The sequence below is a fragment of the Telmatherina bonti genome, assembly GCF_933228915.1.
Source record: "Telmatherina bonti genome assembly, chromosome: 15".
Classification (NCBI taxonomy): Eukaryota; Metazoa; Chordata; class Actinopteri; order Atheriniformes; family Telmatherinidae; genus Telmatherina; species Telmatherina bonti.
The window spans coordinates 31,113,426-31,141,363 of NC_136613.1; the positions used below are offsets into that span (position 1 = coordinate 31,113,426).

A 27,938-nucleotide genomic window follows, 5' to 3' on the forward strand; every position below is an offset into this window, starting at 1 on the left:
CCACACAGTGTATGATAATTACTTTAGCTGAAAACTTAAGTCATCATCAGCCTATATCTATAGATTCCTAATTATCATTTAACCAAGACAACTAGTCAAGGGGAACAAATTGACCCTCTCTCTGAAACACACTGAAAGCAACGGTATTGTACACTGAAGAGTAGAGCTGCTGTAATTCTGAGGTATCCGTCAGCAGGAGAGATCGCTTTTCACCGCTGTCACAAAAGGAGAAGGAGGAGTCGGGAGAATGAATATTGCCAGGGCAGCCAATACGGAGCGCACCTCCTCCTGTGCCCCCCCTTCACTCCTTTGAATTGGGCACTCCTTCTAGTTTCTCCTCTCTGCCTGGTGGAGTGTGTGTGGAGACAGAGCAGGAGGAAAGTGTGTGTGTAGTGGCTGTGTGGACATGTCATAGTTCACTAAGGGAGCCTGATCAAGCGGAGGGACGTGGTTACAGCTTAACATCATGCCTAAAATGAGGACCCAGCTTGGACTTTTGTTTTTGTTGGCCCAGTTGGTGGTCTACTCTGATGCTTGGTTCTGGTCCTGGAGTGGTACTACAACGTTACCCCCAACAGTGGAACATGAGGGGTCTGGCAGTCCACTGGGTAGTGGAGAACCGCCGTTAGAGAGTAGTGCAAGAGTTGGAGCAGAGATTGTTCATGAAGGATATGGGACCCAGAAGAACGTCCAGACTTTGGATGAGACCACTGAGGCTACTCAACTGACCACCCTAATACCTCCAGCAGTATCAGAGAAAGATCATGCATCAGAAAAGAGCACTGCAGGGAGCTCATCACTCATGAATACACCTGGTAATGGCACATCTTCTTTAAAGGGTGTGGGTTCTGGAGCATCTGATCATTTAAAGTTGACAGGGAATTTGTCAGTCGTGTCTGAATTGGACTCAGAAGCTCAGCTGTCCAACTCTACATTCATGCCTGAATCAGATTTTACACCAGGGACTAACACAAATGCAGGATCAGAAATTGTTAAAGTAATGGCCACTGATCGAGTATTGGACAGTGGAATCAGTGTAAAATACCCCAAAGATAGGCAAAATCTGAAGTCAGAGAAAACCTGTACAACTTGTACCAGTGCAGATGGGAGCCACAATACTGACAGTACAATATCAGAGCAAAGTCTTAATTCCTCTGAAACTCCCAACAACATCTCAGAAAACTCAAACAGTAGCTCTAGTTGGAATTCCTTGAATTTGACTTTATTTAAAAGCTTAAAAGATTTACAATTATTTAGTTTAAGAAACAAATATGAACAGCTTTCAGACCCGTCTCATGGAAACCAACAAGCAGTCCACTCACCAGCTGGTCAGTCTACAGCTAATTGGGATGTGTTTCAGACTAGTCATCCTCCGTTTGCTAACCAGACAGAAACTTCAAATAATATGACCCGGCACAACACTAACTTCTCCATAGCCAGCCAACTTCAAGCAGAGGTGACAAACCAGAAAGTATTTACTGGTCAAACTGGTCACAGTTTAGATGCTGCTCAACCAGCAGTCAGTGAGGAAGACCTGAGCCAAGCAGTCTCATTCAATCAAACAGCAGCAGGTGGTCAGGCAACTGAAAAGCACACAGTAGTAGCTAAATCAGCCCCGGACATTGGATGCTTGTTGGTGGACACTCCGCTTCCTTTCTGCTCCTCTATGGTTGGGAAAAAGTTTATTGTGCCCAATTACTTCAACCAGAGCAGTGTGGAGGAAGTTCGAGCGCTCCTGAACGAATGGGCATGGCTTTTGCGGTCCCGCTGCCACCATAGCTTGGAGTGGTTTTTCTGCCTTCTGTTGCTGCCAACGTGTGACCCTGTGGTCCCGCTACCATTGTTACCTTGCCAGAGTTTCTGCCAAGTGTTGCAGGACAGTTGCTGGACACACCTGGATGAGGGACGCCTCCCTGTGGAGTGCCACACTCTGCCGGATGGGGATGATGATGATGATGGGTATCAGTGCTTGTCAGTTAGTAACCAGAAAGGTAATTACTGGCTTAAAATGAATCAGACATGGTGATTCATTTTAAACCAGTTTTGAAACTCAACTTACCCAATACCTCGTTCCCACCCAACAAACTGACTTTTATACTGAGTTTTATACCCAGAGATTAACAGTGGAATGGTTCCATGCTTATTTGTTACGTTTGTTCATGTCCTGAGCCTAACAAGCATGGTCCCAGCAAGGTACTGTGTTAATGTGTTGCATGTACCCTTGACCTTAAGATTGCATGACTCCTTTTATCCTTTGCATAGGTCATAACACACATGCACATAATCAACTTTCACAGTTTGCTGATGTTTTATGTCTTTTTTTACAGCTGAACCTTAGTGATAATAGAGTGACATATTACATTAATTTCTTTTCTTCTAATTGTAATATCTGACTGTAAATGTAAACTATAATAACTTTAGGAAAAACAAGCAAACCAACATTTCAGACCTCTGACAAATGACCATAATCTGAAAACAACTTGTGCATGCACCACATCTGTTTTCACAGAAAGTGGCTTGCAGGCTGCATTATGTGCACGTGCCTGCTCAGGAACACACACACTAGGTTGTTAAGTCTGGGAAGCGTTCGTGTATGTGACTGTGGGTTTCATTGCCATGCCATTTTGCACATATCTACTGGTTTAATTAATAGAGCCTCACAGTTTTCACCTAAAATATGATATATTACAGGAGAGCAGCAGGGCAAGTGTGCACACTGATATCTGCAGCTATTGTACTACTAGTGATGCTATTTCATGTGAGATCATTGTGTTTCTTTGTGGAACATCTTAGCAGCTTATGTGAGCTTTCTTTGTTTTGAAGCCTGTTTCTATTGGCTGCCAGCTTGTCTTGCCTCCATATTTCATATCACCAGAAGCTGAAGAGTGTCTGTTATCTTACACACTTAGTTTCACTGACAGATGTGAGTAGACATTGTGTTTTTGGTTCCAGGGTTACTACCTATATCTGGTCCATGACATGTTTTGTATTTATTGGAAATGCATCAACTGTGTATTTGTGGCAAGGGAAGTTATAGATGAGGATAAACTAAGGTTCGGGTTTGGATTTGAGGAAAGTTAGATGAAAGTTTTGTGAATTTAAGGTAGTTTTTAGCTGATATGTACACAATATTTCTGATAGAGAAAGCTCTAACAAGTTAGAAGATCCAGTGAATGTTGGGGATCCCGGATGCAGAGGTTATGACACTGCACAATAACCTATACATATTAACCTATACATATTAAGAGAAACAACCTTGTTGCCATCTTTACACCACAGGGGCAATTTTTATTGCTACTCCAGAAGTTCACCACCAAGATGTGCATGCTGAGTAATTCTTGTAAAAGTAGCCTGAAGGTATAATTGCTTTGCTCTCAGTCACTCTAAATCAGACATGAAAGCTGTGCAGCCAGGACCATCTGGAATCTCATTTACCTCATTTGGACCTGATGCACAACACAAGTTTACCCGTGTCAATGTTTGAAGGCTTGCTCTGGTCTACAAGCTACTGTTGACTGCTCGTTAGAGTGCTGAATATACTTATTAAAACTAATTTCTTGATGTTTATCTATTATTCTGCCTGTATGTTCTATTAGCCACAAAAGGAGGTGAACTGATGCCTTTATTTTGTTGAGCTGCTTCCGATGAACTCCATACGGTTTGTGCTTACACAATAAGTTAGTGGCACCATCTGACTGCAACAACCTGTGGTAAATCTTTGATGGGGAAAAGCAGGTTGGTGCTCTCTGGGCGTGAAGTTAATAAGGTCATGCAATAGTAATCATGATAATGTGTTACAAAACTCTGTAAATATGTGGCTTAGAACCAAGAGGGAGAAGCAAAGGAAAGAGGAAAAAAAAAGTTATTTCTGTTTGGTCTGTCTGGTAACTGCAGGACTGTGTCCTCCCACTTACAAGCCCTTTGACCTCGGATCAGAACCATTATTATATAAAGTGTCTGGGAAGCTTCAGACACTTTTCATTACCTACAGCTCTGCTAGCTTGACGTGTGGGAGGAGGGCACTCATTTTCTCCTTTTTACTGGGGCCGTAACACCACCCCACCTCTACATCATTCAGCTCTGACATGTCATGGAAGAATGCTTCATGATGAACTCCTTTTGTTGTGTGTGCGTTGATATATTTTAGATTCATTTTAAAAAGGATGGGCACCACCATTGGGTAAAAGAGCCTCCTTTTTGTAGCCTGTAAATATGTGAGAGATTACTATGGGAAGATTGCAGCGATATCAGCGTAAGATCTGTTGGATGGGATCCTTTCACTCTGGGATGGGGAGGTGGTGGTGGTGTTAGGGCTCAATAGCTCTTTAATGATGTTTTTCTATGGTTACCAGCCTCTTCTTGAAAGATGAGCAGTCATTCATATCAGGGTCTAAAGATCAACTGCAGTTCACTTTGGGGGAGTTCTGGATAACAAAATCCTGCAAGAAACCCATTAATCTCATTCGAACTGACAGCTCTAGTCCATTTATTAAAAAAGAAAATCAAGTCCTTCCACTGGCCACATCTGTAGCATCTATTAAATGCAAACATTTGACTAATAGCTCCAGAAAGTCTGAACATTTTGGTCTGTGTTTGGTGTATCAAGCTCATTTAACTGATCTGATCCTGATTTGTAGCAACAGGGTTCCACTGAGGTGAGACTGATATTGTATCTCATGACAGGAAGGCCCAAAGCTGGCTCCTGGCCTTTATGGTGGCGCTTGCCAGGGAATTATTTTGACTTGGCTTGCAGGAGGGTTCCAATTATGGGCACAGTGCAGTCCGACTGCTTTTCTGCCAGAAATCCATTATCCCCTCCGGTTTGTGTTGTTCTTGTACAAAATGAGAAGTGACAGGTCTATGTTGCAGAACACAGTTCAGAAGCACTGGGATGCTTGGAGCTGAAACTTATGAAGGGCTTAGTAGAAACAGAGGTTGTTGCTAAGTGGTTTGAATGTGTCTTAAATCCATTTTGAGGCACTTTCATTTCACCTGAGTGGATATTTGAGGCTTAGTTTTTTGCACAAGTAGAGAACTGGAACCTTTACTCCTTTCCCAGAGTGAATTTCACAGATTGTGTTGAAGTCATTGTCATGTGTGTGGCTTAGGAAAAGAAACAGTGAGTCAGTCAGTCATTTTCTGAACCGCTTAGTCCAATTAAGAGTCGCGGGAAGCTGGAATCTAGCCCAGCAATCATTGGGCAAGAGGCAGGGTACACCCTAGACAGGTCGCCAGTCCATGGCAGGGCAGAAAAGAAACAAGCTGTGTTTATTTTTATGCTCAAGTTCGACTATTCTACTGTCGTTTGGCAGCCACTTTCATCCAAAGCAACTTACATGTGATAAGTGATCAATTAACTGTAGCGATTAACCCAACATCCATGTCTTGTGGGTGGGAGGAAGCTGGAGTAACCACACAGACAACATACAAACTCTGCACCGAAATGCCACTGATCAAACCTCCCCCAGCCGAGGCTCAAACTTAGCAACCTTCTTGCTATAAGGGAGCACCATGAGCTGTGCCACCGTGCTGCCCAAGTTAAAATAACCTGTCGGCATTTAACCAAATTAATTGTCGAATGCTCCTCCAGTTATTTTTTATTCAAGCCACTTATTTTTCCGTCTTTTACTTTGCCTTTCCAGAATTGGAGATGTTTTGCCACCATAACGTTCAAAATAAGCTAATGACCTCATGAAATGGTAAAATATCTCAGTTTCAACATCTGATTTGTTGTTTTTGCTCTGTTGTGTGTAAAATGTGGGATTTTGAGATTTACACATAAAACAGGATATAATTCATTCTAAATTGCTATGTTGACATGGGAGTTTTAATTCCTGTTTAATTCTGAATTAAAGTTGATTCCGCCTTAAACTAATGCGAAATTACCATGTAAACACTTAATTCCTAATGCATATTTCTATTAGGATTTAAACTTAATTCCGATGTTAGTGGCTGATTTATTCGCATTTTAATTCCAAAATATTCAATTCCTCTGTCATGTAAATCGTCATTCTGCTCTAAGTTAATTCCGGTCGTTCTGAGCATACTCGTTACCTTATCCTGTCCCGGTGACGCGCGTTGTTTTGCTGCTCGTGTTTGGTGGTCTGTCTTTCTTCTCCTTCTCAGTTGCTGCAAAAAGTGGAGCAGTATGCTCGTGTTAAGCTGGTACTTCAAATCTATAATAAAAATAGCGGTGAAACTGGTACTTATGTCGTTTTTACAAGTTACGACTGAAAAGACGAGAAGCAGGGAGCCAACTTTGTTTATTTCCGGGATACGTCATACGTCACATGGACCCTCTGTCCAATCAGAACCCTTCCCAACCCGCCTCTCTAAAGAGGAATTAAGTGAGGACGTGTTTCATGCAAACCTTCATTCAGAATTATTATTTTCATGTAAACTCGTAGGAGAATACGTTAATTCTGAATTATTAATTCCCAAGTAAAAAAAAAGACGTCATGCAACTGTAGCCATTGTGTCAGCATAGACACCAATAGCGTAGCTGACAGCCAGATACACACCTCCTACCCTAACAAGCGCATCACGTTGTTTTACTTAAGCGTTTTGGGACAATTCTCAAACAAATTTTGGGAGCCTTTCTGAACATGTGCGATAGAGTTTTACAGATAAATACTCCAGATCAACTTAGGAGTATACCCTGAATTCTTTCTTTTTATATCTGTCATCATGTATTTTATGAAATACCAATATGCAGTGACAGTATGTGTGTGTGTGTGTGTGTGTGTGTGTGTGTGTGTGTGTGTGTGTGTGTGTGTGTGTGTGTGTAAGCTAGACAAAAGCAGAGAGCAAGTCTTTCAGACCTCATAACATCTCTGGGTAGGTTGGGTTCCCTCAGGTTTTAGCTTATTGTCCTCTTTCTCTTGCTGTTTTTCTTAAAAGAAACAAGCAGTCAGACTTGTGACACAACAGTCCTGATCTAATGATGTAAAACGTCATTCACCTTTTTAGTGGTCAATGACCCAGCAGCAATGATCCATATGGAAAATATTAATCAAGATCAATGCAGTAATTGATTTTAAATGTTATTTAGGGCAAACATGTTAAATTGTTTCCATTTTCTTTGTTCTAACAACCAAAAAATCTTGTTATAGTTTGATGAGGAAATAGTCTTTATAGGAAACACATTGGCATATCAGTGGTGCACAAGTCCGCTCCTTGCGGTCTACCATCCTGCAACTTTTTGATGCAACCCTTTCCAGCACACCTGAATCATATGAAATCTTCTCGCCAGGCCTCTGTAGACCTGAATGACCTACAGATGATGGAATGCAGCCATTAGATCCAGGTGTGTTGGAGACTGGTTGCATCTAAAGGTTGCAGGTGGAAGATCTCGAAGACTGGACTTGGGTACCCCTGGTTTATGTCCTGATTTCATGTCTGCAAATAGGAGTTTATTCTATTAGCTTTTTCTTTTCCATGATGAAGATGCAGTTCAGTCTGATTCTTTTCAAAGAGCAGATGGTTTGTCATTTAAATGTCTAACCGAGCTCAGGAAGAAAAATTAGATTTAGATTGTTGCTTTTTGTGATTGAATGGAAGTGACTAAGTTTATATTGTGGCAGAATTTGTAATATGAGCAATTATATTCCATTAAATATTGTATCATGATCAAACCTGGGACTTATACCCCCAACAAGAACTTTTCCAAAAACTTTGGATAAAGCTTTGAATAAAAGCAGCGGGTCGGTCTGCAGCTTCTTAAACAGGGATCAACAAAGAATCTGCAGAAGAGACTGAAGCTTTGTGCACACGTAGCCGGCTGTCTGACAACACAGAGATAGTTTTTTTTTTAATCATTTTATCAGTTTAAAAATTATTCCTTCAGAAACCTTAGACCAAGGTGAAGATTTGCGAATACTCTGTGTATTGTGGACATAAATAACGGAGGTTGTCCGTTTCAAAACGTCACTACAAAACAAAAACCCACTCTCAAACCACATGTGAAACCTGTGTTTGCTCTCAGAAAGAGCATGGATGCACTTTTGCAGCTAGCTGTTGATAGATGTGTCATGTAAATGACTTTACTTCAATGTTATCGTGTAGGACAGCATTTCAAATAAACTCTTGAAAACTAAACAGCTCTCCGAGATACCAAACCACTGATTTTTCTTTTACATTAGGAAATGTATTTATTTAATTTTTTTAATCTCAGGTTTATCATGCACAACTCCAACTAACCGATTCTTCTAGATTTTTACATTTTCTTCTCTTTTGTATCACAATTGATTCTCCAATATTTTATTGGATTTTGTATCTGTAGTCTCATAAAACTCTGCTGCAGATACTTTAATGCTTTGAATGGATCTATTTCCTTGCTTGTGTTCTTTGAAGTATATCACACAAAAGCGTTGCACTGATTTCATATTGTACAAAATCCAGCTTTAAGTTTGTAAACAGCAAGTTAACGTCCAACCTGAGATCAAACATAGATGAAAGGAAAACGCTCAGGAGCCACAAATTAAGATGGAAATTCATCCCAGTCGTGACCTTTCTCTTAAAGAATCATAGGATTGTAATTTCCATGTTTTCTGAGATGAACTCTGACTCTGCAGACACCGGGTCAGACCATGAGCTGCTTCTTGTCAGCAGGCCTCCAGGGATGTTTGAAGTTGTGGCGAAGCGTAGTCGGCCGAATCCAAAAAGATGTCCGACTGGCCAGATGTTCAATTGTTTTCCCATGGATTATGCAGGATCATGTATTGCTCAAAGCTGTGTACACATGCAGTCACACTGTATGTACAGCTTTATCAACAGGGTGTCACTAAGAGCTCTGCTCTGTCCTGGAATGTTGCTAAAAGACAAAGAGCTGTTTTCCTGGTCAGTAAGCGGTCGGCTTGACAAGACAAACTAGTCCCATAAACCCAGCACCACTCCATTCATCAGCAGCTCTTTTTCTGTGCTCAACTGACCTTGAAGCTGTCGGTCCTTAACAAAGCCCGTTTTGAGAACCTGAATTGCACATAAAATGCAAATGATGAAGTCTGCGTCACCAGCAATTTCTGATCTCTAACGGCTTGTTTGGGTCTTTGCAGACAGGGAAGCAGCTTTGGTGAAAAACACTCTCTGGAAAAGTCTAAAACATGTCAAACATTTTAATCGCCTTCAGATCCGGGAATGAAATGATCTAATCACAGTCTTCAAGTGGCATCTGGCTCAATAACAGAGGCACTTTTATAATAAAAGGTGCATGATCATCTGGTTCATATCAATGTTTCTTGTTTTTAGCATTTTCTAAACATATCTCAAAGGAGTGCACATCTGGTTGGTGTGAGGGATTAGTAATGGGTAAGATAGTTCTGTAATGACAGGTTTGGAAAGCTGTGTGCATGCACTTCCCAAAAAACGGAAGTGAAACATATGTACACATGTCAGAACTGCAAATGAAGGAGAGTCTGCAGAGAGGTCAGAGAGGGTGAATGATGGAGGAGCAGTCATGTTTGACAGCCTCAAAGTTAATACAAACCTCAACTGTGAGAAATTTGGATTTTTTGCCAAAGTCTGGCACATAAACTTTCTTTAATTTGTTATTTAGTCATCTGAATTATTTAAGCTTTATTAAAAAGAAAATCAAGTTATCCACTAAGTTGACGGTCGATTACGTCAATCATATAAAATGTGTTGGTAATGCATTTATTTTAAACATTTTTCTTGCCAAATGTTTCAGTGGTTTTCAACATTTGATAATAAAAGATCCATTTTTTCCACCTTTCCCACCAAAAAGCATTGTTTAGTCATAAAACTTATTTGACCCTTAAAAATGCCTTAAATTACATGAAACTGATAACATTTTAATGCTTTGTATTTGTCATGTTAGAAGAAAGTGACAAACTTGTACACCCGTATGAGTGCTTTCACATCATATCTCATCACAAGTGGTTTAGTCTGCCAGAGATGAATCCGTTTGTTGGATGATCGTGATTTTAAAGGTCCTGTCCTTGAGAAAGGCATAATTTTCATGATTGTTTAGTCCAAGAACAGACGCTCCATTATTTTAATAAATGATTCCTCCCTGCATTCTATGTTTGGGAACTTTTCATGCCTTTCTTTCACCTGAGTTGCTACAAAACTTGCAGTGTAGGCCTATTCGAGTTGTGAGACTTGAGTTTGCACTGTTCAGCTTTCCACAGGATATCTGAAATCAGTTTTTATTTTGTTTTTGCTCATGTCAAGCATGGCACTTGTCTTTTTTCTGTGTTTGCTCTAGGAGTGTCCTTTAAAGCAACTTTTGGTTATTTGCTAATTACTCACCTCAAATCAATCACACTGGCAAGTGGTGTTTGTAAGGAATCTAAATGATTCGGTCCACGAAGAAACACTAAAGCCAGGGCAGAAGGGCTGAAGAGACACATGTAGCTTAAGAACAACAGGTTGCAGATTCCTGAGCTGGATGAAATGACCCAATGACCGTGCTAGCCCACAGTAAATATCTTATGTTTTCTGTAACTGGGATGTAAATTTGGGAAAAAAACTTTAAAAAAAAAAAAAAACTAGATTATTTCATGATTTATTTCTTTAATCAGTAATGATGACAGGAAAAGTGTGGGAGTTTAAGTTTGCAGCCGTACAAGAAGCACCCTTAACTCTAAGTTAGCTAAGCATGGATTCCAAGATGGCCGGCTTGCAAGTGTTGCTTTGGTTTGCTTGTGTTTTTAGCAGGAATAGTCACCCCCACACATTTTACAAAGACTTATGTGTCTGTAGATCGGTCTTTCTCTTCCCACGTTTCCTTCCTTCTTGATCCCAATTTCAAAAACAATTAAATCAGCCTGGTTCAATCTTGTCCTCCAAATACGTCCATGTTGATTTTATTCAACAACAAACGTTTAAGTATAGCTTTTGTCTATGTGCGTTAGTTCTAACCTGCCCTCCGTAGAGGGCTGCATTGGTTGTTGGGAAGTGACAATGAAGAAGTCAGACACATGGAATCTCCTCATTTCTGTCAAAACAAATAAGTTGTCAATGGAAATTATGACAGAAACTGTAAGAACATTTATAAACCATTTAAAAACTGGTTTATAAATGGGGTTTTGAATAAATTAAATGTCAAACTGCAACGGCGTTACAGTTGTCTGTAAGTCCAAAGCCAGTCTATGTTTCCAGCAGCTGTTGTAGAATGAAAAAATGTCAGTTTTGTCCTTTTCCTCATCTGAGGATTTCACTACTACATTACCACACAGCTTTTGCTATTTTCAGCCCTCCTTAAGAGGGAGCTGGGTTCAAACGTGTGCGCACAAGCCCACTGAAAAGACCCTCAAGGTCTCCCTGCCTGATTTTATCAGAGTAAACATCTGTTCAGCTCGGTGCGAAACTTTATTGTTAAACGTTGACTCGTGAAGCAATCAGTGTGTACCGGACAGCTTCTGAATTTAAGTCTTAATGTCTTCTTTTTATGATAAACATAATATCTAGTGATACGAGACAGATATATACTTTTTATTTTGTCTTTAACTTGGCTTACTTTCTTATTAAGATGTTTCACATTGACCATTTATCATGTTTTCCATACAATGTAAGTCATACTTATGGTGACATAAAAATGAAATAATTACAATCCACTCACTGAGGAAATATTTCACCCCAGAAATATTAGTCTGATTTGTGCAGATAGGATGGGCATAATGGAATGTGACTTTATTACCGTCCTGTTGGAGCTTGACGGGCTTCTCTGTCAGCTCAGGTTGAAATGAAAGCATCTTTCGTCCTCCCAGAGCACACAGATGATCCAGGATGGTGTTTGTGGTCACGCCTTAGCTTCAGCTAAACGTAGCTTTCAACACCGCTGGGTTTGACCACGCTGATCTCCTGCACTCGTGGCAGTGGGGAGGCTTTGAACCGAGTAACGGACCTTACACATTAGTCACCAGGCGGTAAAACAAAGCAAATCTTCAAAGCACCAAAAACACTGATTTCTGAGATTTTTCTTTCAGCAGAAGAAAAACATCGTTCTTGATCAAAGCATGAAGGTTTTATTTGGAGATTTACGCTCGTGCAACAAACTCAACACGAGTGACTTCATTCAGATGCTCCTTGTGTCCCTTTGTTTCCCAAACACATGCAGTTATTATGAACTGAGCTGCCTAGAGTCACCCAGGGTGATGGAAGAGTGTGTGAAGATATGCTGGAGGCCCAGCTGCTGGGCCCTGCATGCCCTCCGACACTCACATTTAGGAGCTGGAGATGTTTCCCTTTTTTTCTTCCTTTTTTATAGCATTCTCAGGAATGTGATACACAGACATCCGACTGTTCGACTATCAGAATTAAAGTACTTAAAATTTAACAGCTGAAATCTAATTAATGCAATGAGGACTGGAATCCTGGCAAAGCTTAATCAATCGGTCGTAAAGTCACAGTGCGGCTCTATAAGCCAAGTCCTTCTCATTTTATCCCAGGAAGTGGAAGTTTGGTGCTCACACTTAGTCTCCAAGGGCTTTGGGAAGTTTTTGGCATATTTTTGGGGGTTTTATAAAAGCAGTAAAATGGCTTGTTTGTTTGTGGTCCCTGAGCAGAGTTGCTTTCTTGGTGCTGCTGTAAAAACAGATGGAAAATGGCTTGTTGGATGCAGTTTGGTCAATTTCCATTTCCATTTTTAGAAGGTGTTAGTGTTCTCGTCAGTACAGAACGGGACTCAGTGGCTTTTTGTTGTCAGCTGATGTCTTCTGCAACAGATCTTAAATGGTGGTGGGGGTTTTTCCTTTAATTTTAAATCAAATTTCTTAGAAAAAAATTCCCTTCTCTAATTGGCAGCAGTAATGAGACAGGATGATATGGTGAGATATGGTGTCTTGAAAGACACATAACCTTAAAAACTCATTTGATGGCACAGTAAATGTACTTCATGCACCGAGTCACACTCCCAACAAGCACATATCAACACACCAGCCATTTTGAATCCACACCATGACTGATTTACTTGAAATAAAGGGAATTTTCAGAGGAAGAAAGAAAAAGAAAGAGAGAAAGGGACAACAGGAAATAAGACAAGAGTTGAGATAAGACTGTGTTTTACCAGCTGGAGAAATCTCACAGTTTTACTCACAGTAGTAAGATGCTGAATAATAATAATAATAATAAATAATAATAATAAAACTATCCTCTGCTAAAGATAGCATTGCCATAACAAAATATCCTTTCAACCATAGAGTCATAGTAAAGAGAAGACTTGTGAGATTTGTTATGCTGTGAAGAACATAAGAAGATGACACACTCACACAAATGACAAATGTCAGGCTTACCTAAAACAACCAACACTGTCAGGATGACTATAAATATCTCTTAGGAGTGATACAGATTGAGGGTATAACTCTAAACCAGAGGGGGCCAAACCCATCGAGAGCTGCAGAGCTGCAAGTCTTTGGAGCGTTCCTGCCGCAACACACCTGACGCACATCAGACTTAATAAGCAGACTTGTGCTTGGCATCAAACTCTGCTAATTAAGTCTGATGTGTTGCAGCAGGGAAACTCTTGACACTTAAAGCAGCCCTCAAAGACTGGAGCTTCAGCCCTGTTCTAAACCTTTATCAGGTCATAGTATGAAATGTGTCCGTTATCTCTGCAAAAGCCAAAAATGAACAAAAGGTTGAAATTTACAGAGATTTTGGGTGAGGTCTCCAAAATGGTGGTTTCTGCACAGTTTAGCCATCTTTTCTCAACATACCCTCATTTGGGAGGATTCAGGTTCTAAAGGGTAAAAACAAAATCAGGTTCCATGGTTTCATAATTTCTTCCCATAAATGACACATGGACACAAGTTAATTATCTTTTCCCTCGTATCGATCATCTCTAGCCATGACTTAATTAACTCATGGCTAATGATTAATATTCCTATTGATGTCAACAAATAGACTCCACAAATACAAGACAGATGGAATATATGTGTTATTTTATTCAGCAACACCCCCCTTCCCTTACCCCTGGTCTAACACCACACTCTGCCATGCTGCCCTCCCCTCTAACCTCCACCAGACTTTGTCCATGTCGTGTCCTGACATCTTGCCTCTCTTCTCTAGAAGACAACGGAGTGTCGCTGCTGCAGCTGATTGGAGATCCTCCTTCCAGCGAGATCACCCGAGTCTACGGACCGGACAACACCCCCGGTTACGTCTTTGGCCCAGACGCCAACACCGGCCAACTGGCGCGTGCCCACTTCCCCAGCCCGTTCTACCGAGACTTTGCCCTCATATTCAACCTGAAGCCCACCTCTGAACGAGGTGGCGTCGTCTTCTCCATCATAGATTCCTTACAGCAGATCATGTATGTGGGCGTTAAACTGTCGGCCGTGCGTGGCACCAAGCAGGACGTCATCTTGTACTACACGGAGCCTGACTCGCAGCAGTCCTACGAGGCAGCCAGGTTCCCTGTGCGCTCCATGAGGGATACCTGGACCCGTTTCGCCATCGCTGTGAGGGAGGACAAGGTGATGTTCTACCTCAACTGTGACACAGACCCTGAGGTGATGCGCATCGAGAGATCTCCGGATGAGATGGAGCTGGAGAGTGGTGCTGGGATCTTTGTTGGGCAGGCCGGCGGGGCCGATCCTGAGAAGTTTGTGGTATGTATGCAGCCTTTGTTTTCCATCAGACATAATGTGTTGCACTCAGTTTTACTGTATTCATAATGGATAATTACTTCTAGCATCTTGCATCTCCAGACAACAGTTTTTTCCAGGCAACATAAACATTGATGTAACTGAAGTCTCGCTGTGTGAAAATTTGGCAAAGTACAATATTTTCATTTTCCTTCACTATAGTCATCATGTGAAACATTTTAGCTCTCTTGTGATGCATTCGCTCACATCGGTGGAATCCAAATGACAACATCCTGATTGAAGACTGTACACTGAAACACTTCCCAGCAGCAGAATAATTAATTTGAGCCAGTTAAATGAGACTAATCCCAACAATTGGCCTGAACAACAACTGACCCACGCTGTTTGGGTCACATCAGTTCAACCATGGTTCACATGCTGAAAAAGATCATTCAGAATTCTGCCTGTACATGTTATGATGGGTTATGTTTGCTTTTTAAAATAAGAAAGATTAAAGCAAAAAGTTCAACTTCTTTTTCTTTGTGAATCTGAAGAAACAATATCTCACCAACTGTAAATAGTTTCAGGTCAAAACAAAACGCTCAAGCCACCCTTCACTTCTACATAGTTTGCTTCCAAGCAGAAAGTTTGTTTTTATCTTTAAAGAGCTTCTCATAAGGCTTCCAAGCTTTTCAGAAGATCTTTAAGGTTTAACTTTTTTTTTAAATTATTTCCAGTCCAGTCCATGTACCTGACCATTTTCAGAGGAATGTATAATCTTTTGGCACTTTGATACTTGCAACCTGAATCAAAGAAACATCATTTGTTCCCATTTTTTTAGTTGCATCTATAAAAACTGCCAAAGATTAAAAGTGATTTCCAAAGAGCTATTTGCTGAAAACCTGGCTTATCTCAGCACGGTGTGCAGTTTCGTTTGAGGAAACTGGCCAAGGGGAGGGAAAAAAGAAGTCTACAAACAAAATAAGCAAAGAAAAAAGAAACAGTACACATCAGATAAATAGTATCTAAGAATGACATCCTAAAGAAATAAGAAAAGTCCAGACCTGAATATGCCATTAAAGAGGATGGGAAATAGGGAGTAAAGGTCCATAATGCAGGAACTGGACTGAAAATATGTGTCAGCAGGTCTGATGGGGTCCCCAGAACCCAGTCTTCAGCATTAGTGAAGCAGTGTGGGATCATCTTAATTGAGAACAGAACAAATGGCAGAAACATCCTAAGAGTTTTGGGATGTCTTTCAGGAAGCTTGGAAAGCTATTTCACGCCTAAAGAAACGACAACGCAACTTGTCTAAGACGGTCCAGGCTCTGTTGGAGGATAAAAGTCATATTAAATATCAACTTTCAGGCTCATCAGAACTACCGTTTCAGAGTTTCCCCTTTAGACTGTATTTCTGTAGACAGTGTTTGTATGGATTTCCTGTTATAAAGAAATTGGGAGTAACTCAAAATATTTTCAACAGAACTTGTGGTCTCTTTCTCAAGATGTAAATCCCAGCTTCTTGTGGAGAAAGAGAGAGAGAGAAATGGTGTTTAATTCTGTTTCTAACTGGAAAAGCCCTTTCTGTCTGAAATCCAGTAATTATAAATGACTGCAATGTATGAAAATCAAAGCCGTTGCGAATAAAATGCACAAATTTCCTGTGGAAATACAGCTGTCAGCAAGCTATTTGTATTTAGCCTTATCAAAATTTCTAGGTAGATTTTTCTAACGTTTATTAAATAATGCGTCTTACTGAGACAAAGCATTTGGCAGCACGATGCAAAGCCTGTACAGTCTGCAGCTGTACACACTCTGCTCAGTTCTGCTTTTGGCTCTTCATCAAACCATCATTAACAGCATAAATCCATAAAACAGACACATTTTTACCTAATGTACAAAAAGGCCGATTTTTTCCTTTTGGCATTATTCATAGAACACAAATAAAGGCATGTGGAGATATTTTAAACTAAATGTTTACTCGTTTTTTGAAAGCATGGCTCAGCTGGCGTCGAGCACATGAAATATTGTCTTTCATCTTTAGTTTTTCATCAACCTGATGGATCGTCCTCTTTCTGCTCTGACACTTATTACTGTGCTCGAGGGCCTGTTTATTTTCAACCCCATTTTTCATCCCGTTCTTTATTTAAATCTGCTACATTACTACTTGTGGTCATATAGTTCAGATGACAGATGTTTCATAAACTGATTATTTATTTAGATAATGAATTTTAACCTGTTCCTTGGTCCAGCACTTGTAATCCTTCTGCTATTTGTTCCCCATAAGAAGCCTGTAGACTCCCACGGTCTTGTGAATTAAATTTTTCCCTATTAAATCATTGGTTGCTATGTTACTTTTAAACATTTAAGTATTTACAGTGTGTATTCATAAAATGGACATTTCATTCTGCATGCTATATGTGTTACAGTGAAAGTCTAGCCCTTCTCTTGAAAAGCATTTTAAGATTTATCATGAAGATCAGAAGGTCTTTGATAAAAGAAAGACCACCATCAGCCAAACACTGGACAGAACAGTTACAGAAAAGGCTTTCAACTTAAATTCAGCTATTAAAAGTCTGAAAAGAGATAAGGTTAACATGTCAAAAAGCTATTTGTCTTCAAAGATCTCTTAAAAAATCCATTTGACTTTTTACTCTGGACATAAGTGTGTCCCGAAGACCGGACTTCAAATAGCCCAGCAGAGGGTCCACCTCCACATTCACAGCTAATGACCCTTTGATAGGCAGGAAGACAGCAGCGGTGCTATCAGTGTGAGGATCCTGTGTGGAAGCATGTCACAGATTGTGTTTTTGAGGCAGAGATAACGGCACTTCACACGAGCTAAAACCAGAGACATCAATGGCCTCACTGATTAAGTGGAGGGGGGCGGGGGGGATTCCCTGGGAAATATCAGCAAAAGCCAAAGCAGCAAGTTCAGAGACAAGGGTCCATATATGTGTGTGTGTGTGTGTGTGTGTGTGTGTGTGTGTGTGTGTGTGTGTGTGTGTGTGTGTGTGAGAGAGAGAGAGAAAGAGCAAGTTCTGTTAAAACGTGATTGTATGTATCATAAAACATCAAAACACCATGAACGTTTTGTTTTCCACCAGGGCGTAATTGGTGAGCTGAGGGTGGTGGGAGACCCCCGTGCGGCTGAAAGGCAATGTGAGGAGGATGAAGATGACTCAGACGTGGTGAGTGATTTCTAACGGCAGTTGGCTACATGTGCTTAAGTTCCTGTGATCTATAAAGTTGATATAGTTATATCAGGGGGAAATTTGTTTTTTAAATTTAGCCTAAAGAAATCCGTTTAACTGAGTTTAATCACATTTTATAATATCTCAGTCAGGGAAAGTCAGGTCAAGTCTGTGTAAAGGTACTGCTCTTTGATGGTCCAGCCCAGTAAGAATCATATTTACCATATAGGACCAAACAGTGTGGAGTGTCTAGCTAACTAGGTTGCATTAGTCTGTTGTATAACAGCTTAAATTACATCATAAAAATGCTTGTTTCACTCAGACTGAAAGTTACCCAGCACATAGTTCCAACAGTTTCTGGTTTGTTTCTACAGCATCCAGCGTTCTGCATTTGAGCCTGACTTTCAGAGCACAGATAAATGGCCTCAAATGTGAAGCAAATTTAGGTTTGATCTGTGGTCATCAATGGCTCTTTGTGACCACTTCAAAGGCAGTGTTTATGAGGCTCATCACCAAACAGATATTTGACATGTTTGATATTCTGTAGCAGTCAGAACGGAGGGAGTCAGTGGGTGAAATGCACAAGAAACGAGGTCAAGGGAGATGAGGTCAAGGCGAACCCAGATTGAGAGATTAAAAATACAACAGACCTAAAGGCGGACATGCCATAGGAACTAACATCTGCTCAGGAAAATGAACAGCATTTGCTGAAAGGCTGCTGTTAACACCCGCACCTCTGTAATTTCCGATCTGCACATGCATGACAGACTTTAGCCAAATGAACAAAACAGACAAGTTATTTGGAGATACTTATTGTAGTGTAACATGAATAATGACTGAATAACTTATATCCACTGCAAAATGGATTCACAGCCCCTCCCACAGATCTCTGTGAACCCACGAGGAGTTCAAAACTCCAGAGAAAAGGCAACCTTAAATCATTTTGATGAAGCTTCTGAGAAAAGTCTACAATAAAATACATTCTGTTCACAGTGTTTGCGTTGTCATTCTTCCTATTACTAAAACAAGGTCAAGCTATGTATAAAGAGACCACCACCCTTGTCTTTAGTCCTACCGACGTGGGTGTTTTGTTTTTGACAATAATGCTTATTTCTTCATCTGTACCAGCATGTACCCAGACAATCTAAGGGTTAGGGTTACAGTGAAGATATGAGGCGAAGCTTGATTAAACTTTGTGGTGAAGCTACAAAAAATTAAACTCATGTATAATTTAAACTACAAACCCTTCTCCCATCAAGACATAGACTAAAAGACAATACTAGACAACAAAAGAAGCTATTCTGACATCATAAGCTTGTGCTTCTGTTTTAGCAACACAGGTAAACATGATGGCTACTTAGCTAACGTTTTTGAATGAACAGGCATCTTGATAGTGTATTTTTTTAAAATGATCAATTCTGGAGAAGCTTCCTATGTACATATTGGTGTGTAGCCCAGCATGCTGTTACAAACAACATCTATAAAATAAACATCAATTGTCTCGGTTTCAGACGGAGATTTGTTCGCAGGTAGCCTTTTTTATAGCAAGCATTAGCATAACCTACTAGCTAGCTTTCCCCAGATGATAAACGTATTTCATTTATGTCTAATACTCCATGAAACTAAACATTTTTCATTTCAAATATTTAAAATGAATAATTTATTGAGAAATACCAGGCAGAGTTTGTGGAATAAAATGTGCGAAAGGATAGTTTTGTTATGCTAGCACAAGCAAGCATAGACTATGACACAGAAATAAGAAAAACGGAGCAGTTAGGGAAGATTGTTGGTGTTTTGTCATCATTTGTAGTTATGTTTAATGCTGCACTGGTATCTGTTAGTGGTTTGTCCTTTGGGAAGTTAGTTCACTGTCGGTACAATGATTGACAGAAAACATTAAAAAGCACAAAAAGAAGAAAGCAGTTTTTGCTATGTTTAAGTTAGACTCCTTGTATTCAAAGCAAAATTATTGTGCATTATTTATCAAATAACCTAAAGAGAGCAGAATGATGATTCATCCCAGCGTCCCAAACTAAGCAACTGATGAGATGAGTGTTTTACTTCTCTTACCATCAAGAGTAAATCTGTAACTAAAAAGAGTCTGAGAGCAGCTTCTTACTACTGACCCCGACCACCCACACATAAACACAGGTGCCTCATTGCAGCCCACCAGCAGCCTCAACTGTTATTTATTGAAACATTAAGCAGCTGGTCTGCTCGCTCAGACCTCCAAAACTACGTCCTATCTGACAGAATGAAGTTTAAGACTTTGCCTCTTGACGCTGTCAAATCTTCAGATGTTTTCAGGATTAGATGGGAAGATCACAGGCTTCTCCTTTCAGGATGTACCTTTTATCTCAAATGACAACCTAACGGCTGTTCTTCAGTGAGGATATAGCTTATTAAAGTGCTGCACTGGGAAAACCTGAATGAATAGTGTGGGTTACATGCATGAAACACATGTAGATACAACTGCAACTTAAAAAAAGCTGGGGTGCTGTAAAAATGTAAATGAAAACAGGATATAATGATATTTAAATCTCATCCAACCATATTTTATTAGAACATAAACATATTAGATGAAGAAACTGAGACATTTTACCATTCCATGGAAAACATTTGCTCATTTTGAGTTAGACAGCAGCAACACATCTGTAGAAAGTTGAAAATATTATGTTTAGCATTTTATAGCATCTCCTCTCAACATCTGTCTGTAAGCATCTGGATGCTGGAGTTTTAGGAGAGGAATGCTGTCCCATTCTGGTCTGATGCAGGATTCTAGCTGCTCTGCAGTTCTGGACCTTTATTGCTGGATTTCTGCTTCCACGATGCTCCAGATGTTTTGTACTGGTGAAAGGTCTGGACTGTAGGCTGACCAGTTCTCCTTTTCCACAATACTGCTGTGATGGATGCAGGATGTGGTTCAGCATGGTCCTGCTGAAATCTGCAAAGTCTTCCCTGAAAGAAACATCTGGATGGCAGCAGATGTTACTTTTCAGCATTGATGGAGCTTCACAGATGTGGAAGCTGCCCACGCCATCGGCACTAATGCAACCCCATCTCATCAGAGATGTAGAAATGTCCACTGACAAGAATCTGAATGCTCCTTCTCCCCTTATTAGTCTGCTGGACACGGTCTCCCTGCTTTGTGGATAGAATTGATATTTTTTTCCACTGAAAACAAAACGGTTTGCCTCTTGAATGAGCTTTGGTCCAGAGAAGATGGTGGTTTTTCTGGTTCATGTTCACATATGGCTTCTTCTTTGCATGATGAAGCTTTAATCTGCGTTGATGAATGAATGAATGAATGAATGAATGAATGAATGAATGAATGAATGAGTAAGTAGATGTAATTATTCTAAGTATTGTAAATGAAAGAACATGTTGGAAATAAACCTTATAAGGAAATGAATGAATGAATGAATGAAAGAAAGAATGAATGAATGAATGAATGAATGAATGAAAGAGAAAGTAATGTAAATACCCATCCCACATGGGATTATTCAGGCACTGCAGCAAAGTGAAGAGACAGATTCCGGCCTACCCTTCCTTCTGTGATTTCCAGTAGATAATCAGATCTGGTTTTTATGCCTCAGCATCCTGAGATCACCAGCAGACTAACCTTCAGTCCTGTCCCATGCACACAGAGATTCCTTCTGAATCTTTTCACAATATTATACACTGTTTTGGTGGGCTCTTTAACCCCTTAACAGTCACCCCCCCAAAATGCCAAATACGCCTGAAAAAGACATATCCAAATTAAATTAGATGCTGTTCTTGAACCCTTTGGAGTATATTCAAAAGCACGGTCTCTTTATAAAGATAACACTCTAAAGTTTTACTGTGAGCTTTCAAATTTATTGTAACTGTAACCATCATAAAGTTATTGGAGTTGGAACACAAGGAAATTTCAGTTTTTTTTCCCTCGTCTGAATTTCTCTTCTACTTTGTCAACATGCTGCACATGGAGAAATGGAGATAAGGACTGGAAAATCAGATGGAGCTGTAGCATGAAGCCTTTCCTATGACAAGTTAAAATTTGGTGACAATAGCAGCCACAATTATTATTCTATGAGGGCTTTACTGTAAGTATGTTCATGCGCTCCCCAAAGTGGCCATTTGGAGTCTCCAAATGGCCACTTTTACTCCAACTTCAATGAGCTATAAGTCCAGAACACTTCAACATACAGTCATCAATGAGACTCTAATGAAAGGTGGTATAGAGAGGAATCTTGTTGTATATTCATATTTACTATCAGTATTATTGAAATTCACCAGGTGATGCATAAACACACTAAAATCTTATTTTTTCTACTGTGCATTATAATAAAAGAGTCAGAATAAGTTTTACGGTCATCATTTTTATATATGTAAACAATATGATGCCATGTTATGTAATGTAAACAAAATCTAATAATAAAAACACCATAACACAATACAATTTTACATATTTTCATAAGTTTTGAACTATTGTCTGATAAAGAGTGTTTGTAAAAGTAAAGTAAAAAAGCTGGAGAGCAGAATATGTAGCTGTTATGATGAGGAGGGGTCCTGGTGGTCTGAAGGACAGGAATGTAGGCTTCCTCTGGAAGGAGCTGGTCCTTCTTCATCTGAAGAGCTGCTGGGTTTCCACTCTGAATCAGATGACAGACTAATAAAGACAAATAAGTTTTTATCTCACATTAGTACTGCAACTGTAATAAGTGTATGTTCTAACAGACACGCATTCCTGCACGCATGCGCACACAGAGTATGAAAGCGGTCCACACACACACAGATAACTCAGCAGAAGCGTATTTTTTTTTCATTCTATGATTTTGTATTTATGAACAAATGTTTACATCTGGAGGGAAATAGAATAGGGAAATAAAATATGGATTTATGAGATTTGCCAATCATTATGTACTGTTTGTATTTACATTTTACGCAGCAGAAACACTTCAGTGGAATTTGGGTTGTGCAAGCGTTGGATGAAATTGGAAAAAAGCGCACAAAAACAAATTCTTGTCAAAGAATTCTTGTAAAATAAAACATCTTAGTTAAACCAGGTTGAACGGGTCATTAGATAAAAGGAACCTTTATTAAGGAATTAAGGAGCTGAACCTGGAAGGTGGCAAATAAAACGATTCACCTCATTAGACAATCCTGCAACATGAGCTTTCATGCAGATGCTTCTTATGTTCTGTAAAATGAGATGTACAATGTTTATTTGGTCTCCTCAGGCTTCAGGAGATGGAAGCGGCTATGGAGAAACCAGACCAGCAAAAGTCAATGTGGAGAAACATAAATTCACGGTATGGAACAACTCGTGTTTTACTTCCCATTGCAGGTTTTTCTTTCACATGGAAGATCGAGCAACTGACTGATCCTCACAGCTATGCTGATTTTTTTCTTTTTGACACACTGTTTTGTTAATTAAACAAACAAAATGAATTAACATTTGCTTCGTGACTTTGAGAAATTTGTTTAGTGAAGGTACAAAAACATCAGAGAAGGATGAATGAAATGATTCAATCTTTGAAGAGCTCGTCAAAGCAGACGTGCATCCCTGGCTGAGGAGGATTAAACAGGCTGCTGCGCTGTGTGAGACACTCTGTTGATGTCTCAAGTTACTCCGGATAAGTGAGCTAACGCTCGACTCTGAAGAAAGATTAGAAACTGCTGAGTTGAGGTCTGGAAGTCGACCTGCATCTGTCTTATACATTTCAGGCTTTTTACGTAAAGAATCTGCTGACAGCCTGGAAAGGAAACGACCTCTGTGAGTTCAAACATGGATGTAATAAAAGCAATGAAATGATTCCAGTTTTTAAAATGTTTTTTCTGGCGATTGCAGTCCATGTTATAAGCAAAGCCTGGTTAACGTCAGTGCATGCAAATATCAGTATCAGGATCGGCTTTATTCTCCCAGTATGACCAGGAGATTTTACCATGAGATGTGGTCGCTGTAGTAGAAGTATTATGAATAAGTAAAAGTGATCAAATAAGTAGGACAAAATATACAAATTAGACTCTTGAACAGAGCAACATAAACAAATACAAATATGTACAGTACAGTCATACAGAAGATGCAGTAGAGGAGCTTTTAAAAGAAACGTGCACAACGAGGTGCACTTTCAGATGCAACCGGCTGGCTGTTTATCTGTTCAATAAAACCACTGCAGTGGGGCAGAAGCTGTTCCAGTGCCTGCTGGTCCTGGTCTGCAGGGTTCTGAGGCGCCTGCCAGGCAGCAGCAGACTGTGTATTGATAGTATATCGTAGAACTGGTTGGATTTCTGATCTGTTGCCTGGATGTGAGTCAAACCAACAGGAAGGGAAAGTGTTTCCACTGGTTTTTAACTCACTCCTTCCCTCACACTCTGAGGATCATCCCTGCTATTTTTAGCTACTAACTCGTGCAAGTTCTCGAATACGTTTCCTATCTCTCAGAGAGTTTCTTTATCTCTCTCTTTGTCACGCTCTCTATCTCCACCCCGTCTGTCTATCTTTCTCTGCTTTCTGTCCCGCTCACCGCCACGGCCAGATTCCACAGACACCCACTCACACCTTTCCACCCCGAGAGAGATGCTCGCGCAGGCCGAGACGCACCGCGACCTCCGCCCCTTCACAATTACAGTGGAAGGCAACAAAAACCAGATGTCAATGTGGATTCAATCTGGTCCTCTGGCCTCCACGCTTCCTCCTCCTCACTGCTTTCTCCATCAACTGTGCCTTCAGGAAGTGACAGAGGTGGAAAATAAAGTTGTGGGATTAGGAAAGGAGTGCAGTGTCGGGTAGTTGAAGTCGGAAGTCTCTTCATCATCACCGACTTACTTTTACAAGGGGGCTTTTTTCCAGCGGTGCAGGAGGCATTTATTACCAACTTGTAATCTACAGTGTGGCGTTAAAGGAAACAGCTGGCATTTCACGTCCACCAGCCCATGTTTTTCCATCTGATGATGATCCTCACACGCAGCGTAGCTTCTACTCTGCACACTCGTCCTTGGGCTGCAATTATGACAAGCTTGGGCAGAGATGAGCCAGAGAGGGAGAGTAGACCTGAGACTTTCCATTTTGTCATCCTGGAATTCATGTTGATAGATGGCAGAGCGAGGACGTCATCCTTCACCGTGTCACTGCTGGAATCGGCGTCCCCTGCAGCATGTCGCCTCCAGTGGGAATGTTTTCAGACCCGTATTATTACTAACAAATAATTGTTTTGGATGTGAGGAATGTAGCGACTTAGTGATTACGAGGAACTGACCGCCGTGTCGAGAAAAGACCTGCGATTCCTCGTTTTCATAAAGAAGTTTTTTTTTTCTTCTTTTTCAGCAAATAAACATTTTTAAACATTTTTGTGGCTTTTTCTGAAAACAGTCTTGTATACTAACTTCTCAAAGACTGTATTACCTTTAGCTTTACTTTTAGTTGTTTCATCTAATTCATGGTGGATTTTCTTTATATCACCTGAGATTAGTTGAAAGAGAGAAGTTTTATATCTGAATTATACGAATAAAACGACATGGTTGAACACAGAGCAGAAAAACATGTTCAGAATGAGAAGTGAAATTAAGCAGAGAAATTTAAATGTTGCGTGACCCTGTACTGGATACATGTTATAGAAAAGAGATGCAGGAAAATCAAATCTTCTGAAATCTGAAATGTGAAATAAGCCTTCACACTTCCTGACTTGTTTTCCATCGTTTATCTCAGCCGTTAGCATCTGCTGAGACAGACTCTGTCCTTCTCATAAAGAATCACTTCCATACATTTTCCCTTGATTTTCTTCAATGATTAAATAAATAAATATAAGACAGAAAATAAATCTTTATGAAATGATAAATATCTAACTATAAATGTACAAAATTTACTTCAATGGAATTTAATTAAAAAGTATCTGTAATATGCATATATATATATATATATATATATATATATATATATATATATATATATATATATGTGTATGTATATGAATATATATGTGTGTGTATATATATATATATATATATATGTGTATGTATATGAATATATATGTGTGTGTGTATATATATATATATATATATATATATGTATGTATATGTATATATATGTGTGTATATATATATATATATATATATATATATATATATATATATATATATATATATATATATATATATATATATTATATATGGTAAATTTAGCAATTTTTAAAAAAACGCTGCTCCTACCATGTTTTTTTTAGTGTTTTACCCTGTTTTTATCCCTTTCCTCTCTTTTTGTTTGCAATTAGCTCTTAATGACACGTAACTGTGTTCTGCTTATTAATTCTGCTTAAATCTGATTCCTCTCCATTACACAACAGGCCCGGAGTGCCAACACTCGGTAAACAGATCAAATGTTTTTCCTTCATATTCAGCTCAACCACAGTTTCCCTGTGATACCTGAGAGGGCAGGCAGAGAAAAAAAAATATAAGTCCTGCTCTGCTGCTGTAGAGGTGGAATAAGCTCATAGCCGAAGGAGCTGCATACCTGCTGGTAGATTCGGGGGAGGCGGCGTGGGGTGGGAGGGATAGTTAGTGTGGAACAAATCCATCAACGCTGTGTTGTGCGGATATAAGCCTCCCACCAGTCTCCAAGCAGCCAAGCAGCTGTGATGGATGGGCAAGAAGAGCGAAGGAGCAGGTTCTTTATAACATTAATTCATAAATAACCAGAGTCGATATTAGTCTGGTTAAATTCTTTGCGTAGTTAACGCCATGCAACACAGTGGGGGGATGTGTTCCCACAGAGGAAAGTGGTTAATTATCAACATGATTGCATCTTTACATACATCTTCCCCATCAGAATTCCACAGGTGGCAATTTAAGGTGTGTTACTTGTGATGAATGAGCCACAGAGGAGGCATTGTGGGTTTATTCATTTTCTTTTTACACAGAAAATACATTTGGGACCAAAGTGAAGCCAGCTGGCCTTCCCAGTCCTTCAGACTGTTCCTGTCGCTGAGTTTCCGGGGAAGGTTGATCATTAGCAGGCTGGAGATTGGCTCATGTTCACATTGTTCACCAAACCTAACCTCAGCCTGATCAGGAGGCGTAAACTCAAACGTAATCTGTCAAATTGTCCATGCATTTGAGTAATTTACACTGTTTATAGGAATACAATCACGCCAGAGTTACTAAAGATGTGACAAATAACAGAAGGAAGACATTTAGTCAGGAAGTTTGGAAGCTGTTCCAGAGACACAGAAGATCATCACACACATGCATACAGTGGTTAAACTGCTTTTATCTGAATAAAAGTAGACCAATGTCTCTGGAAGGAGCAGAAATTAGCATCTACAGCTGTGTGTTCCTGAAAAGCTTGAACAAGCTTCGTGTAAGGAGAAGTTGTGTAACACGGCGCGGGATTTCCAGCAGAGGTTAACACGTAAACGGTAATGAGTTGACGGCAAATGAAAGAAAGCAGGCAAAGTGTTACCAGCTCTCCGGCTTGTCGTGCACATGTTGATTCAATCGACAGTGTTTTAGAAAAGCCTCGGCGTGGAGCTGGAAGACATTTTAGATAAGTTTGGAAGAAGCTTTTGGTTGTACAATCTCCAAACATTAAAGCGGTGCTGAAATATGAGTCATTTTAGTTTCTGATTAGTGTTTACAAGAAGAAAGCTTTCCCATCCAGCTGCATTGTTTATACAACTTGTCAGTGTGGGAGGTAAAAGAGCTCTTTCAGGTCACGCCGTCTTCTTCTGCAGTTTTAAATTTGTCAGTGCATCTTGTGTTGTTTTCCTGCAGATTACCTCCCCGCCATCGCGACCCATGCAGCAGCCACCGCTGATCAGGAAAGAGGAAAGAGGCAAAGAGGCCAGTGAAAGAGAAACTGGTGAGATTATAAGATTATCTCTGCACACGCACACGTTTGGTAAATGGTTCTGCACATCTCTGCGGATCTCTCCTCTGCTGTTCAGTGTATTGGGAATTTACAAAAAAAAAACATTTTTTTAAGGATGGAAAATGGATTTTGTACCTCTGCATATTTATTGATGACCTTGTGAAGTGAAAAGTTTTGTTCTGGTGTTGCAGCTGAGCCCTCAGACTGCCCTTTCAAGGGATTCACTTGTAAATGTCGCCACCTAGTGGACAAGTAAATAATGACGCGGAGATGACTGAAGATTTGTGTAAATCAGGGATCCCCAATCCTGGTCCTCGAGGACCGATTTCCTGCCAGTTTTCCAAGTGTCCC

At 40.0% G+C, this 27,938-nt stretch overlaps 1 protein-coding gene across 3 annotated transcripts in view; it reads left to right on the forward strand.

Moving 5' to 3' along the window:
• The window catches only part of col18a1a (collagen type XVIII alpha 1 chain a), an 89,454-nt gene that overhangs the window by 39,874 nt on the left and 21,642 nt on the right, over positions 1–27,938 (forward strand). The window contains exons 1-5 of one of the 3 annotated variants that reach the window (XM_079253963.1): positions 369–1,991; positions 14,029–14,570; positions 17,654–17,737; positions 22,963–23,034; positions 27,491–27,578. In XM_079253963.1, coding sequence (XP_079110089.1) covers positions 467–1,991; positions 14,029–14,570; positions 17,654–17,737; positions 22,963–23,034; positions 27,491–27,578 — 2,311 coding nt within the window. In that variant the 5' untranslated portion in view covers positions 369–466. Of the gene's footprint in view, positions 1–368; positions 1,992–14,028; positions 14,571–17,653; positions 17,738–22,962; positions 23,035–27,490; positions 27,579–27,938 lie in introns of those variants that run through there. The other 2 variants (XM_079253964.1, XM_079253965.1) reach the window with 2 other exon arrangements.